The 16,995-nt window shown below is 44.9% G+C and overlaps 1 protein-coding gene across 1 annotated transcript in view; it reads left to right on the top strand.

Moving 5' to 3' along the window:
* FCHO1 (FCH and mu domain containing endocytic adaptor 1) overlaps positions 1 to 16,995 on the top strand; it is a 70,475-nt gene that overhangs the window by 34,707 nt on the left and 18,773 nt on the right. The window contains 7 exon segments of the mRNA XM_056844677.1: positions 1,833 to 1,957; positions 6,738 to 6,791; positions 7,831 to 8,019; positions 11,027 to 11,051; positions 13,153 to 13,215; positions 14,513 to 14,564; positions 15,696 to 15,790. Coding sequence (XP_056700655.1) covers positions 1,833 to 1,957; positions 6,738 to 6,791; positions 7,831 to 8,019; positions 11,027 to 11,051; positions 13,153 to 13,215; positions 14,513 to 14,564; positions 15,696 to 15,790 — 603 coding nt within the window.

Raw genomic sequence — 16,995 nt, 5'->3', positions numbered from 1 at the left:
CATTGCTAGCTGGCTTGGTGTGGGAAGGAACAGCCTTCTGCAGTGTTAATTCCGTCGTACATTTAGTATCCAGGGCTAATATTAGAGTTTACAATCATGACTATTGCCGCTAATAGCTCTTGCGGGATGGTGTTGATCTGGCGCCACCTGGAGACCGGTAATGGAGAGTAAGAAGCAAGGTCGACGGAGGATGGTTTCTCTTCAGGTTCTGGGCATGTGAGGAGCCGTAGAAATTATTTGTATTTAAAATATTTGTAGACCAACCTCCTTGCCAGGGTTCTTAAGGCAGTCTGCAAAACTGAGGCATCTTTCAAATCTGACTCTACCCACTTTCTGTATTTTTAAAAATTAGTCTGTGTTCTTGTGTTTATGTTTCTGATTTGCGATGCTTTTGAATTCTTTTGCATTTTCATGATTTTGGTAGATCTTACAAGTTATATATTCGGTATGTTGAAATATTTATGTGCCTCCCTTTCCATTTTTTCTAAAGTGATTTCCACTTGCCTTTTTTGCTGTGTGTTGCTGAGAAAGTGACGGTTCTACATTCAATGTTAATTTAAAAATGCAAATAAAAATTCTCTCTCTCTTTTTAAAAGCAAGCTTTTAAAGCCAGCAAAAACGCCAACTGAACTCTAATTGAAAACGCTCAATGCTATCAAATGTAATGCTCCTGTTAAGGCTCTGAAAAGTCTTGGCAGCCTAATAGTTTTTTTTAAAAAACATCCATTCTGAATGAGTGAAAAAGTACCTGCTCTCAGTCTGTGCAGTTGTCCACACAATCAAAAGGTTAATTTCTTGGCATCTTCTGGGCATGGCATAGGGGTCACTGGGGGTGTGTGGGGGAGGTAGTTGTGAATTTCCTGCATTTTGCAGGGGGGTTGGACTGGATGACCCTGGTGGTCACTTCCAACTCTCTGATTCTATGAATTTATGCCACCCCCATTTTACACTGCCTGCATTTAATCTTGCGAATAACTTGGTGGGGGGATAAAAGGTTCATCACAACGAGCCTGCGGGAGACGCCCTGTCTGACTTGGGTTTGCGTAGAAGTCCCATTGAAGGGCATTCCTTTCTAGCCACCATGTTGCATTGGTACCATTGTTTCCAAAATGTATACGCTGCGTCTCTCGAGACCTGCTGGAGGTGACGCACAATCTAAAATACAAAGTCCCCCAAACAGTACAAAAATTAGCAATCGTAGCTATTTACAAACAAGTCAGAGTATAAGCCAACAGCCTAAAAAGGAATATCCATAAAAACAGTTCTCAGGCTCGATACAGACACTATGGGTGCTTTCACACATGCCGAATAATGCCCTTTCAATCACTTTCAATGCACTTTAACGATTGTTGGCAAGTGGATTTTGCTGTTTCACATGGTAAAATCCAACTACAAAGTGGATTGAAAGTGCATTATTTTGGCATGTGTGAAAGCGCTATAGATTGGAATCCTTTGGTTAAATCCTTGGCAACAAGGAATGTTTTGGGCTGACTTCTAAAAGCAGGTAAGATGCCTTCAGTCTATCAAGTATTTCACACACTTTCTCTTCTTGGGAGTACTTAACAACAGCCTTGTAAAGTAGGCCAGGGGTAATATTCCCATGAGGGGGGGAGCTATGAGAGAGTGTAGCCTCGGGCTGTCTCATGCATTTGTAGCTGAGATCAGATTTGACTTCCCCTGTCACAGCAAATCGCTCTCTAAACCGCTCTGTTACTCGGATGCAGCTGAGTCAGAATGGGTATCTCCGATGACATTTGACAAGGGTGGGAGTTTGCAAACCTTTTTCCCCCAGTGTGTTCTTCATCAAGCGGTGACTCTCCCTCCTTCCCCAGGACCAAAGCGAACCCGCAGCAAAGCCTTCCGCATCCCCGGCTTGGGCCGCAAAGACCGCGAACGGGATTCTGTGTGAGTAAGGCCTTTCGCCTTCTCTTTGCTGTCCCCCCCCCCCGATAGCTGTGCCCGCCTTGCCTTTCCAAAGCTGTGTGGTCCAACACTCACTCTCTTTCTCCCCTCCCCACCAGGGAATCTCCAGATGCGGAATCAGTGGTGAGTTGGATCCATTCCCTCGCTCCCTAACGAATTGAGGGTCGGGGCAGGAGGGAAGGAGGGAAGCGTTTGATTTTTAAAAAATGCATTAAAAGAATGACAGACCTCTGCCAGCATTTCTTCTCCACACACATACACAGCAGTGTGATGCGGCAGCTAAAAAGGCAAATGCAATCTTGGGCTGCATCAACAGAAGTATAGTGTCCAGATCACGCGAAGTGATGGTATCACTTTGCTCTGGTTAGACCTCACCTAGAGTATTGTGTTCAGTTTTGGGCACTGCAATTAAAGAAAGATGTAGACAAGCTGGAACGTGTCCAGAGGAGAGCAACAAAGATGGTGAGGGGTCTGGAGATCAAGTGCTATGAGGAAAGGATGAAGGAGCTGGGTATGTTTAGCCTGAAGAGGAGAAGACTGAGAGGGGATATGATAACCATCTTCAAGTACTTGAAGGGCTATCATATAGAGCAGGGATGGGGAACCTCAGGCCCGGGGGCATATGCGGTCCCCGAGGACATTTTTTGTGGCCCTCGGGAGCTCCGGGGCCCTGCTGCGGAGGCGGGGCGCAGGGTGGCCCTCCCCAAGGGGGTTCCTGAGGCCACGGCTTACAGCAGTGCTGCGGTGCCCTTTGGACCTCCTCTTGCCGACTGCCAGCTGTTGAGCAGCGAGAGGGAGGGGGGAAGAGGCTGACGGCTCCCTGCAGCAGAGCATGCATACGGGAGCCGATCGGGCTTCGGGGGGGGGGCTTTTGTGGACTCTGGGGGGGAGGGCATGGAGACTGGGGCCTGGTCATGCGGGGCTCCGTGCGCCGCCGTGGGGGGGGCGGGGGAGGTGGGGAGGCTGGGGCCCGGTCACGCGGGGCCAGCGGGTGTGTGGGGGGGAAGGCTTTTCTCTCTTCCTCTTTTTCTGTTACTCTTTCTCTTTTCTCTCCCTCTCTTTCTCCCTCTTTTTCTGTCTCTTTCTTTGTCTCCCTTCATCCTTTTCTTTCTTTCCCTTCGTCCTTTTCTTTCTCCTTTTCTCTCTCTTTCTCTCTCTCTCCCTTTTCTTCTTTCTCTGTTTTCCTTCCTCCCTTCCTCCCTTGCCGATCGACTGTGGGCTGCGCCCCCCAGGCACCTCGTTTGCTCGGGCCCACCGCTGGCTGCCCTCCCGCCTGGGAGGGGGGGAGCGGGGGCACCCAGCAGGCCTTCTCTGTGTGGCCTCCCTGGGGTTGCCAACCTCCAGGTGGTAACTGTATGAGAGGGCAGCACGTGGCTAAAAAATAAATGATATCAAAATCAAAAGTCGAAGTGCAAAAAATATATTGTGTATACATATATAAGAAAGTTCAAAACCAAACCAAAAAATGTTAATTCACACAATAGCCTTGCAGGGCTTAAGACCAATTCTTACACTGATTATAACAACTTAAATATAGCCACTCCGGCTTTAAAAATCTAAATTCTCATAGAGCTAAAGATACACGAATGAATTTACAATATCAAGGAAGGCCAACAGCTCATAATTCCATAATCATAAGAAATGAAAAGCAATCACAAAGAATAGCGAGACCAATTAGCAAAAAAGGTCCGCAGTAGGGTCTGTCGCAAGGACGCGTTTCGAAGTCTTCTTCAGCTTACCGACCCTGTGAAATTTAAAGGAACCATAACAATGATGGGAACACAATTCAAACCACCTATTTATAAAACAGTATATTGGAATGAGAGCAGATTAAACTTTGTCTTGAGTCTATAAAGGAAAATGGGCTTACCCAGTATTTCCAAGAAAGGGTAGTTGTTACCACAGGAGTTCAGTAGGGTGAAACAACCCTAAAGTGTAGTAATTAGAAAGTTAAAATGACAAAAAGTTATAAGGAAAATCCTAAAGAAATTCCTAAAGAAATTGTTATGGAAGATAAGGAGGGTCTTACCCATATTGTGATATAAACAGGAATTCAAAAATGAAATTCATGAGAAGTAAGGCACCACCACGGGCTGTCAGCTTACGTCTCTTTGGAGTAATGGCATAAAACAATTCTGTGTTGAAATACCCACAGCTGTGGGCTGGAGTTGATGCTGAGAAAAGTTTTAAAGTGATATTCTACTTAAAGAAAACAGGACAAATCAAATTCCGTATTCAGGCCACTAGGGGCCATAGTTTTGAATAGAAAAATGAAGCATCTTTCCTGACGATTTAAGATCTTTTTCACATCTTGGACCTGATAGGCATGTGGTTGATATTGCCAGATAACAAAGAATTTGAGGTCTTTATCTGTATGGCCTGAATTTATGAAGTGACTCACAACAGGTGTGTCCATGACTTTCATTCTAATGCACGTCCTGTGCTTGCCAATACGTAGTCGGATTTGGCGCAATGTACATCCAATGTACATTTTTGGCACCGGACAAGAACAAAGAAGGGCGTAGACCACGCATGTGGACGCACAGTTAGAAAACTGTTTGAGGGTGTAGACAAATTTGCCGTCCATTGCTGTAACCTGTTTCACTGGCAGGCTAAAAGCACAGACCGCACAGCCACTACATCTATAATGCCCGAAGGCTGAAATTCAAGGTTTGTCCGGCAAAAAATCAGTTTTTATGAGTTTGTCTCTTATGGCAGATGTTTTCCTTAAGCCCAAGAGTGGTGGAACGTTGCAGCAGGTATATGTTCAATGACGTTCCAATGGCGTAATAAGATCCTTTTTATCTCATAGGAAAGATGATTGTAGGTAAAGGAAGCCGTCAATCTGTGGGGTTCCCCTTTGGACTTGGGGTTAAGAAGTTCTGTACGATTTTGTGCAGTTGCTCTAGAATAGGCAGATGATAATATGGAGTCAGGATAAGAACGGGCTCGGAGGTTTTCTGTAAGAATTTTTGCAGCCGAGATGAAATCATCAGATGTTGTGGAATTGTGTATTAATCGTAAATACTGGCTATATGGTAAGTTCCTCCTGAGGTGTTCCGGGTGATGAGAGGTAAAATGTAGTCCCCCACCTTTATCCGTGCCACAGCTGTTGGCGAAAACGTCAGGAAAGAAAATATCAAGACCACAGTCACACAGCCCGGATAACCTACAAGAACCAATTTTCTAACCGTTAGAGCGGTTCCTCAGTGGAACAGGCTTCCTCTGGAGGTGGTGAGCTCTCCTTCCCTGGAGGTTTTTAAGCAGAGGTTAGATGGCCATCTGTCAGCAAGGCTGATTCTATGACCTTAAGCAGAGGATGAGAGGGAGGGCATCCTGGCTGTCTTCTGGGCGTGGGTGACTGGGGGTGTGGCGGGAGGTCGTTGTGAATTTCCTGCATTGTGCAGGAGGTTGGACTAGATGACTTTGGTGGTACCAACTCTGTGATTCTATGAGAGCCAGGGCCTTTTTGCCCCTGGCTCCAGCCTGGTGGAATGCCTTGTCCAGGGACATCAGAGCCCTACAGGACCTTAAAGAGTTCCGCAGGGACTGCAAGGCAGAGTTATTCCACCAGACCTACAGTTGAGGGCAGCTGCGGATATCATCTTGCTGGCCTCCCTACCCCCACCCCTTTTTATGTTTGTGGTATGTTATCTTGAGGGGGCAACCTCCCACTTGTCTCGGGAACACGCTCGGGGTGTGTGTGGGAGGTAGTGAATTTCCTGCATTGTGCAGGGGGTTGGACTGGATGACCCTGGTGGCTCCTTCCAACCCTATGATTCTATGATTTAGCCCCGACTTTGGTTTCCTTCTCTCATCTCTTCCTGTTCGTTTGGGCTGTCGGGCTGGTCCTGCCATTCTGCTCAGCAAATGGCAGTGCCTTTCCCAAATGGAAAGAGGTGGTTAGCTGAGCAGGGTGGCAGAATATAGCCCACCGCTTATAATTCAGTGGTTCTCGTTTTGAAATAGAACCTAAAAGTTGAGCTGAAAATTATACAAAATACAAATATAATTTATTATGGAGTGTACACTAATTAAAAACACTGGGCCTTAAATATACAGGCTAATCAGCTTTTTAAAAAATATAAAAATAATTGCTAAATTTCCAACATAGTTGACGATGAGGAATCAATGTAAATGACTAATACCCAGAAGATCGGACCAGAACCAACGGGTTGAAATTAAATCAAAAGTGTTTCCATCTAGACATTAGGAAAATTTTTCTAACAGAGCAGTTCCTCAGTGGAGCAGGCTTCCTTGGGAGGTGGTAAGTGCTCCTTCCCTGGAGGTTTTTAAGAAGAGGCTTAGATGGCCATCTGTCAGCAATGCTGATTCTATGAACTTAGGCAGATCATGAAAGGGAGGGCATCTTGGCTATCTGGGCATGGAGTATGGGTCACTGGGGGTGTGTGGGGGAGATAGTTGTGAATGTCCTGCATTGTGCAGGGGGTTGGACTAGATGTCCCTGGTGGTCCCTTCCAACTCTATGATTCTATGAATGCCCAAACGCGTTTTGGCCTTTGTGGCCTTCTTCAGTGGTCATATGTACATTTATACATATTTCAAAAAATACACCCAGAAATACATAAAAGGTATGCTGTAACGTAGTAACCTTCTATATTGTATGGCCAACAGTGGTAAAACATATTGATTCTCATTTTGAATGCATGAGATCTCCCCGCCCCCTTTTAGGTAATATTAACAGGATAGTGATTGAAGTCTCCTTTAAAAAAAATGTGGGGGTGTCTTTTAAGGGGGGCAGTCACCTGCGGGTCTCTCTCACTCACTGCTGTTTTCTTGTCCAACTCCAGCAGGCTCCAGAAGTGGACGAAGAAGGGTTTACAGTCCGTCCTGATATGAACCAGAACGATATCCTTTCATGGTGACGGTCAGACCTCTTTCCTGGAGCCAGATGGGTTGAGAACGGGGACGTTGGGGAGAGGTGGGGTTGCCTTTGTTTCTTCAAGTGAATAATGAGGCAAAGTAATTCAGGCTGGGAACAGGAAATCTTTTCAGAGTTTGTCCCCCCCCTCCATTATTCTGGAGTGCAGTTTGGGGGCTGAGCAGTTTCGAACAGGAGGTTGGAAGTACGATCGCTTGCTCTGCTTCCCTGTTTCTTGGAGGGATGTGGGCAATTTGGAGCAAGAAGGTTGAAGATCAGGGCTTTGGAGGTCTTTCCCTATGGGACGGAGACACCTCTTGGGCTAAAACAGTGGTTCCCAAACGTTTTGGGCCACCCACCCACCCTTGATTCCACAGACTCAACCCCAGCGCCCCCTACCCTATCCTATAAAAAGCATTGTTCAAAATAGGGGTTTGCATGATGCACTGAAGAAGATAATAGCAATAAAATTTCAGAACAGTAACGATTAATTGCACATTTATTCAAAATAAAATTAAAACGTTTCAGTTGAAATTTATTCAACAAAACTGATGAATTTGATCCAGTGGCACCAGCTCTTCAACGTTTTTTTTTTAGGGGGGGAAATCTGATGGTTTCCACCAAATTTCCCGGCATGGTGCCATAGCTGGATCTATTGTAAATTAGCGGACAACACAGTTGAAGGAGCCCACCTCTAGGGCCCCCCTGCTGCCCCCTTGCCTCTTAGTGCCCCCTTAGGTAATCCCACTGCCCCCAGGGGGAAGTACTGCCCACTTTGGGAACCCCTGGGCCAAATGGTAAAGGAGTGAAAGGGTTGCCTGGCTCCATCTCACGAGAATCTTGCCCCTGATAGCAGAAGGCCAGCTGCAACGTCACTGAAAACACACTGTCCGGCTTGAGAGCCGTGCGGTGAGCACGAAAAGCTCTCTGTTGAGTCTGCAAAGGCGGCCAGCTTTTCCCAGCTTCCCGCAGTCCTCTCTCAGGTCTATCCAGGAGCTGGGGAGGTTTGCCCTTGACTCTCCGTATCACGCGAGCACGGAAACCACTTCTGCTCGTCCAGCGATTCGGATTATGATGATGATGAGCCGCACAAGTTCTACATCCGCATCAAGCCCGTGCAGCCGCGCGAGAGAACCAACAGCGCGGCAGCCTCGGCCGCGGTGGAACAGCTCAAGGCCTCTGTTGGCAACCTCATCCTGCCGCCTAGCGTGGGGGTAAGAGACTGGGAAAGGGGTAGGGTTGCCAGCCTCCAGGTAGTTAATCAAAAAAGTGGCTACTAGTGCTTAAACAGGGAGAGTGGATTCAAAAACCAAGCACAAGTAAAAACACGCCAATATGAAGGCAATTAAATATCACAACTGGATTATGCTGATAGAAAATATATTATGAGGAAAAGACCTCAAAAGAGACAACCGCAGTTGATAAGAACAAGGGAACAAAGGTCCAAAATGTACAATAAATATAGAATGCAAAACGTTAAGAAGTACAAAGGGGTTGAAACGCTCACAAGTCATAAAAGTCCATACATGGAACAGAAAGCAACGGAGCAAGAATATCCCGCGATGGGCTTCCGGTAAATTCCCATTTCATAGATATTTTTTCAAGCTTTAAATTCTTCCGTGTGCTTGTAGCTTCATTCAGAAGTTGAAGGAGTGTACCTTCCTAGTATGTACGGACGGCTGGATAAGACTTTCTGTTCCATGTATGGACTTTTATGACTTGTGAGCGTTTCAATGCATGTTCAAATTTTTTTTGCCTATTAAACTTTTTTTTTCTAATTCTGAGGTTATTAAAAATTCATATTGGGATTGTAAGTTTTTTATCCTTTGTCACCTTTATTGTTTATTATAGTGTTAGAAGTTTTATTGAAAAAGATTAGAAATAATATAGATATTATAGGTTGTAAGATTTGGAGAAATCATTTTAAGGTTAAAGCATATGCGGATGATTTAGTTTGTTTTTTAACTAACCCTATGAGTCAAATTTTACATTGGAACAAAATGGTTGAGGTTTATGGGAAACTTGCAGGTTTTAAAATAAACAAAAATAAAACAAAATTATTGGTTAAGAATATGACATTTTTGCAGCAGCAAGAGTTATCAAAATGTATAGGTTTCTCTATTGAACATAAAATAAAATATTTGGGTATCTGGATAACTTCAAATAATCTTAATCTGTTTAAAAATAACTATACTAAGTTATGGCAGCAAATTACCGTAGATTTAAAAAATTGGGGGGGAAATCCTTTATTGTTGTGGGGTAGAATTTCGTTAATTAAAATGATGGTCTTACCCAAGATGCTTTTTTAATTTCAAAACTTGCCAATTATAAAAGGAACTAAAATATTTAAGATTTAGAAAAAAGATATTTTAATTTTTTTATGGGGTAAAGAAAAACATAGAATAGCATATAATCATTTGATCCAACTAAGAGAAACAGGAGGTTTAGGGTTACCATATTTAAAAATGTACTATGAGGCATCTTGTTTTGTTTGGTTAAAGACTTGGATTATGTTAGAAAAAGCCAAAATACTAGAATTAGAGGGTTATAACTTATGTTTTGGATGGCATGCATACTTATGGTATGACAAGGAAAGGGTAAATAAAGAATTTAACATTCATATTGTCAGGGCTGGATTATTTCAAATCTGGAAAAAATACAGAAGGATTTTGGAAAATAAGACCCCCCCCCCCAGGATGGGTTAATTCCAGTAGAAGCATATATGAGAAGAGGGATACATTTAAATTTAAATATGGATAGATATAGAAACCTTATTGAATGGGAAGAGGGAAAATGGGCTTTAAGAAGTAGAGAAGAACTTGATGTAAAGGATTGGTTTTTGTATTATAGATTAAAAGATATATTTAATAAAGATAATCAGCTTGGATTTAATAAAAATAAGTCTGAATTAGAAAAATATTAATAAAAGGAAATAAGGGATTGATAGGAAGAATGTATAAATTATTAATTGAAATTAATTTAGAACAAGAAAGAATTAAACCAGTTATGATAAATTGGATGAAGGATTTAGGGTTTAATATTGAACTGGAAACATGGGGAAATTTATGGAAGAGAGAATTTAAATTTACAATAACCAATGAAATTAGAGAAAACCTGTATAAAATGTTTTATAGATGGCATATAACCCCTGTGACTATATCAAAAATGGATAGAGGAGGCATAGATTTATGTTGGAAATGTGGAAAGGAAAGAGGTACATATATGCATGTAAGGTGGGTATGCTAAAAAATTAAAATTTTTTGGAAAAAAGTACTCAGGGAAACTAATAATTTGATTAATGGTAGAGTTAAAAGGAAGCCGGCTTTTTGTTTATTGGGAATTCCACAAAAAATATGACTAATAGTGATAGGGTTGTTTGCCAATATAGTTTTGCTGCTGCAAGAATTGTAATAGCTAAAGTTTGGAAGCAGGTACATAAACCTTCAATTGCTGTCTGGAGAGAGAAGTTATGGATGTATATGAAGATGGCCAAATTAACAGAATTCCTACATGGAAATGATATGGAAGAATTTAAAAAAATATGGTTTAAGGCCGCCTCATATTGGAATAAAATGGCAAAAATGGATTTTACAATATTATTTAGCGAGTTATAAAATTAGTTTTAATAATTTTATATTATATTGTTGATAAGTTTACAATAAAAACTGTTTAGACACTTCTTCGGAAGTCGGGTGAAGGGTCACTTTTTTGAGGTGGGTGGAGGGAGGGGTATCTTTTTTTAATTTAATGGTTTGTTAAATATGAAATAATTAGTATATAAAGATACACTTGTGTATTTTTTTAATATAGTTTGTTTTTCTTTTTATTGTAATTTTTTCTTATTATGGTATTGTTTAGTTGTGTGTTATAAAAATTTATATAAAAAAGTATTTATTCTTAATACAAACCCAAATTAACATTAACATTGTTCATTATCTTTAGTAAAACACATGCTAAATATGCATTTTCCAATAGCAAATATTTATAGTTTAGTATAGTATTTATTTATTCATTGACAGCAAGTCACAACATACATAGATTAGTATGTGAGCCCTATGCTCGTGGGGCCCCCAGGAAACTACCCGGCGTGCCCATGCATTATGACAGCCCTGGAGATGGAGGGAGGAACAGGGAGAGAAAAGCTTGATCATTCTGGGCAGGTGAATGCATGTGTGGGATTGTCCCTTTTTTCTAACTCCCTTTCCTTTTTCCCTTCCACAGTGCACCATGAAAAGGCATTCATCTAGTAAGTGACTCATCCCACCCCAGATTTTATTACTGTAGATATGTGTGGGAAGGATGGAAATGGGCATCCCACAGATGAGGGGGTGAAATGGGATCGGGGCAGCAATGTTGGGCTGCATCGAATGCTTTGGCGTTCCTCTTGGGATGAATGTTTCAGAAGCAAGAATAAGGTGGAGAGCCGTTCCCGTGTCCTCGCTCCCAGTGATTCTTTTTAAAAAAATAGAAAATGGTTATTCTTTACAAAAAATTATTAAGAGAAAATGAGAGTATAACAATAAAAGAAATTATTGAAAAGAAACTAAAACCGTGTCGCTAATATAACTAAAATACCCATAACAGTGAACCAAGCAATACTCTTATTTTATCTAAAATCCACATGATTATTACATCACTCCCTCTCTGCAGTTTGCACATTGTAGTGTTTTTCCATCCTTGAAATTGTTCAATTCCAGCGAGCGTCCAGTTCTTCCGTATTTTTGTCATTGTTATAACACGTCAACTTAATTAAAGCATAAGTTTCTTTAACCTTATCAAGCCAATTATTTTAATCAGGGAATTTATTGCTTTTCCAATATCTCGTAAAGTTTGTTCTAGCAAATATGGAAAAACATAACTCGAATATCCTGTGATTTAGCTGGAAAATAATTTAATAAAATTGTTTCCGGTCTTACTGGAACAATAATTTCAAGGCCGCTTGATATGATTTCAATCACTTTCATTCAATATGTTTGGGCTCTACTGCAGCTCCACCACATATGTAGAAAATCTGTGCCAGCCGAATCACAATACCAACATTTACTAGAATTTTTATCCAAGTTACACATTTTTTGAACTCTGCTTGGGGAAAGATGCCACATATGTGATATCTTTCCCAGTGATTCTTTTCAAGAGAGGCCCTGGCTCAGTAGCAGAGCCCCTGCTTTGCATGTGCAAAAGATCCCGGGTTCGGCTCTCGCCAGCTTCATCTAAAGGATCTCAAGTAACTGGTGATGGGGAAGACCTTTCTTGGCTCGACAGCCTGGAAGCCTGTTGCCAGTCAGAATAAAAAAGGACTGAGCTAGATGAAATCAGGTCTGAGTTAGGCCGTTTATGCGGGGCTGTTTCCCCACGGTCACCCCCGCCAACTGCTCCGGTGCTTCATTTTGATTATGCCTTTCCTGACCGTCAGAGGTCGCCTCGCTCTCCTTGCTCATTTCTGTGAGTTTCGCCCGCGTTTTCTGGATCCTCTCTAAAACAGCTTTCAGAAAACGCAGGCAAAATGCATGGAAATGTGTGGGAAGAGCAAGGCGACCTCTGAGAGTTGGGAAAGGCATGCATGGAGAGCCAGCGTGGTGTAGTGGTTAAGAGTGGTGGTTTGGAGTGGTGGACTCTGATCTGGAAAACCGGGTTTGATTCCCCACTCCTCCACATGAGCGGCGGAGGCTAATCTGGTGAACTGGATTTGTTTCCCCACTCCTTCACACGAAGCCAGCTGGGTGACCGTGGGCAAGTTACAGCTCTGTTAGAACTCTCTCTGCCCCACCTACCTCACATGTGCCTGTTGTGGGGAGGGGAAGGGAAGGTGATTGTGAGCCGGTTTGAGTCTTCCTTAAGTGGTAGAGAAAGCCGGCATATAAAATCCAACTCTTCTTCTTCTAACTGGAGATGCTGGGGATTGAACCTGGGACCTTCTGCATGCCAAGCACATGCTCTACCGCTGAGCCACAGCCCCTCCCCTAATCTTGGTGCTGCTCCTACACCAGGGTCATTTCCTTGTGGTGCTCCTACACCAGGGTCATTTCCTGTTGTCTCCGAGAGTCTCGGCGACTAAGAGGCAGGCAGGGTTGAGCCTGGGCCAGTGGGGCAGAGGGAATGCCAACCTGGGATGGCTTCCGAACCCCGTGAGAGCTCACAATCAGAATGGGTTCCCCTTCTGGGGCATCTTGATCTAGAAGATCCTCTGTAGTTATCTGGGGCTCAGGATCTGGGTCTCCTGACCCTCCTGGTCACCTTCAGAGGAAGAGCTTTTCCCGAGGTCTTCCGGCTACTCCTCAGATGAGGAATCAGTTCTGGGCTCCTCTGGGAGGGTCCCGACGCACGTCTCCCGTCTGTTCCTCTTCTAGGGCACTTGAAAACTCTCACCTCTGCAGCTGCGGAAACGGATTCTGGCACTGCCCCAGCTCCAGGTGAGGGAGGGCAGGGATTGGGGGCTCAGGGAGGGAGGGAGGGGGCAAAAAGAAGCCAAGAGAGGGCAAAACCCCAGTGGTTTTTCCCAAGAGGCAGCAATCTTCCTCTACATCCGGCTGCGCTTTGAGCTCTCAGCCAAGGAACGCTTGCGTTTCTGTCGTCCAGGGGTCCCCAACCTTTTTGAGCAGGGGTGTTGAACTCGATTGTAACAAGGGCCGGATATGACATAAATGTCACTTGGGTGGGCCGGGACATGCCTCGCCAGCCCAGATCGAGAATGGGGGGGTGGCTGCCTCAGCTGGCTCGCGGGCCGGATAATAGCTCTCAAGGGGCCGGATCTGGCCCATGGGCCTTATGTTTGACACCCCGGTTTTTGATCCTGTGGGCAAATCTGTAGTCTTGAGAAGGTGTGCCGAGTACCACCCCAAAATGGCTGCCACAGAAGGCAGAGCTAAAACAAAATGGCTGCCACAGGAGGCGGAGCTAAAGCAAAATGGCTGCCACAGGAGGCAGAGCTGAGTGGAATACCTCCCTCCTCACACCTCCTGGGTTGAAGGAAAGCTTGAACCATGCACTGACTGAGGAAAGGCCAGGTGTTTACCAGTCCTCCTGATCCTTCAGTGGAATAATCTTTCATTTGAATGAGGGTGGCCATTAATGATAACCATGTTCAAGTACCTGAAGGGCTGTCACATAGAGGATGGTGCTGAGTTGTTTTCTGTTGCCCCAGAACCAACAGGTTGAAATTAAATCAAAAGAGTTTCCGTCTAGACATTAGGAAGAACTTTTTAACAGTTAGAGCGGTTCCTCAGTGGAACAGGCTTCCTCAGGAGGTGGTAAGCTCTCCTTCCCCGGAGGTTTTTAAGCAGAGGCTAGATGGTCATCTGTCAGCAATGCTGGTTCTATGACCTTAAGCAGATGATGAGAGGGAGGGCATCTTGGCCATCTTCTGGGCATGGAGTAGGGGTCAATGGGGGTGTAGGGGGAAGGTGGTTGTGGGTTTCCTGCATTGTGCAGGGGGTTGGACTAAATGACCTTGGTGGTCCCTTCCAACTTACGAGTCTAGTGGTGCCACCCACTTTCTGAAAAGCTCGGCAGGCATCAAGGGATGTACTGACAGGCACCATGGTACCCATGGGCACCATATTGGGTAACCTCTGGCATCTTGAAGAAGCTTCTGCTTCTACTTTGGACCTCTTTCCAGATACTGTGAAGGGCAAATGGAGATGGGCTTGGGAGGAGGGGACTGGCCAACCTTTTACACCCTGAGGTTTATTTCAACTCATTTCCCTGCAGGTGACAAACTGGGAAAATCACAGACCCCCCGCCTTGCCATCCAGGCAAACAGGTAATCGGCGAGGCCCGGATCCTCTGTTTTGTTTTCAAGGACAACCAAAGCCCTGCATGTAACACTTTCTAGTCAAAAGTATTTGAAACCTGCGGGCTCTGTGGAGTCCTGCGCTCTCCAAAGTTCTGGAAGGTGATGGCTCCACATTTGTGGGGCAGTCACTGTAAAGGCCCTGCCTCTGCCGGCTCCGGTTGTCATGGAGATAAGAAGCTTGGCTGGGGGGCTCATACAAGGAGCTTTTGCTGCCTGTCTGCATCTATGTTCTCGTTCGGTTTAATGTATACCACTTCAGAGGGCCAGGATAGTTTGAGGACGTTGTGTGCCTGCAGGCGCAAAGGAAGGTGGGGCTGGAACTGGAGGGAGCGTGGTTTAAGGGTGGGAGGTGACTGCCTCATACAAGGGTAACTGGTGGGGGAGAGGATAGGAAATAACAGGTGGCCATCTCCTGGTTCCCCTCCCTCCAGTTGCTAGAGAGCTCCCCCCTTACCCCTCTGTGGCTTTCGAAGATTGTGTCAGCCACTGTTCACATGTATTGCTATTTTTTTAGTCATGAGGACTAAGAACTTGCTTTAAAAATGCTGAGATTCCCCCCCACACACACCCCCAAAAGCTGGATTCTTTTCTGGACGCTGTATTCTGTGTGAAAGCTGCAAACACACATTTGTTTCCCAATTATTAATTATGCTTTTTTAAAAAATTGAATCTTATCTAAATTTATCCTAACGTATGCCTTTGCAAAACCTTTCCCAACATTTCAGCAACAACTTTGTAAATCAATTAAAATGCAAAATCTTCCCTTTAAAACCCCCCACAAACAAACCTGAACACCCAAACCATAATACTATCACAATGATAACAGGTATGCAGAAGAGCAGAGAAAAACGGTCAGCTTCCCAAAGCTCAATGGCACAAAGCTGACATGAGCCGCTGTTTGAACAACGGGAAAAGAAAAATAACTTGGGGGAGTGTTCCAGATCTCCAGGGCCATCGCAAAGAAGTCCATGCTTCTTGTCTGGCATAGACAAAAGTTAGAACCTGAATATTTACATTTAAGTGTGGATGGAGATTCTGCCCTGGAAAGGACCGAGGTGTGCATCTTTTAGTTTTTTTCCCCCCTTTTCTCTTTTCAAGTTGTGATGACCAGGTTCCTGAGCCCGACGCCCTGCCCATCAGTGCTTTGTTTGGACCTCCGCTGGAATCTGCTTTTGAAAATGAAGATTTCTCAGGTAAAGTGGGCAGGAAATTAGCCAGTCTAAGTGTGGGTGACGTGGCCATTTTGTTTCTTTACAGAAGAGCAAGAGGAATAGATACACAGCCTACAGTGGCTGGTGGATCTCTTGGCCCTCAGGGCTGTAGATCAGAGCCAGGGGTGGCGGGTGGTGATCTTAGCTGCTTTTTCCAGTCGTAGAGCCAGGAGTGAAACCAACAGAAGTCCCGGGAAGCTGTATTGCTGCAGGGTCCGACCTAGGGTTGCCAACTTCCAGGTACTAGCTGGAACTCTCCTGCTATTACAACTGATCTCCAGTCGATAGAGGTCAGTTCACCTGGAGAAAATGGCTGCTTTGGCAGTTGGACTCTATGGCATTGAAGTCCCTCCTTTCCCTAAAACCCGCCCTCCTCAGGCTGTGCCCCAAAAACCTCCCGCCGCTGGCAAAGAGGGACCTGCCAACCCTATTCAGGCCACTAGTTCTTCTCTTCCAGGACTGTCTCCTCGGACTGGCAGCAGTTCTGCTGTGTCTCTAGCAGAGGGAGGCCTTTTCCCAACACCCGTGGTCCTATAAGTGGAGGTGCCGGGGAATGAACCTGGGACCTTCTGCATGCAAAGCAGGGGCTGCACCACTGAGCCACAGCTCCAGGTGTTAGCAACAGGTGTTGGCCCTGATGGCTTCCCCTTCTGCCTGTGATGCCTCTCATCTCTCAGGTTCCCTTCTGGTCTGTCCTCTTGAATGTTGTCCTCCTTAGCTGCCCTCTTGGCTATGGATCTGTCCTGCACGCCCCCCCCCCCCCAATGTTTTTAGGGAAGGAACTATTCAAGAATAAGGATTGTGGGTTTTTTTGCCTTCAAGTCACATCTTTCTCTCTCTGATGTGACCAGGGCCCTGCGGGATCTTTTCCAATTCCGCAGGGCCTGTAAAACCGAGATGTTCCACCAGGCCTAGCCTCCCTACCGCCCCCTTCTCTGTGCTTTCCGTCTTTTTAATTTTGGGAGCCTGGCTGCTCTTGAGTCGGCCAAGACTAGGGTTGCCGAGTCCCTCTTTGGCACCGGTGGGAGGTTTTTGGGGTGGAGCCTGAGGAGGGCGGGGTTTGGGGAGGGGAGGGACTTCAATGCCATAGAGCCCAATTGCCAAAGCGGCCGTTTTCTCCAGGGGAACTGATCTCTATCGGCTGGAGATCAGTTGTAATAGCAGGAGATCTCCAGCTACTACCTGGA

This window comes from Euleptes europaea, chromosome 2 (assembly GCF_029931775.1).
Source record: "Euleptes europaea isolate rEulEur1 chromosome 2, rEulEur1.hap1, whole genome shotgun sequence".
Taxonomy (NCBI): Eukaryota; Metazoa; Chordata; class Lepidosauria; order Squamata; family Sphaerodactylidae; genus Euleptes; species Euleptes europaea.
The sequence above is the reverse complement of the archived record's forward strand: the minus strand, read 5'-3'. Positions and strand labels throughout refer to the sequence as shown.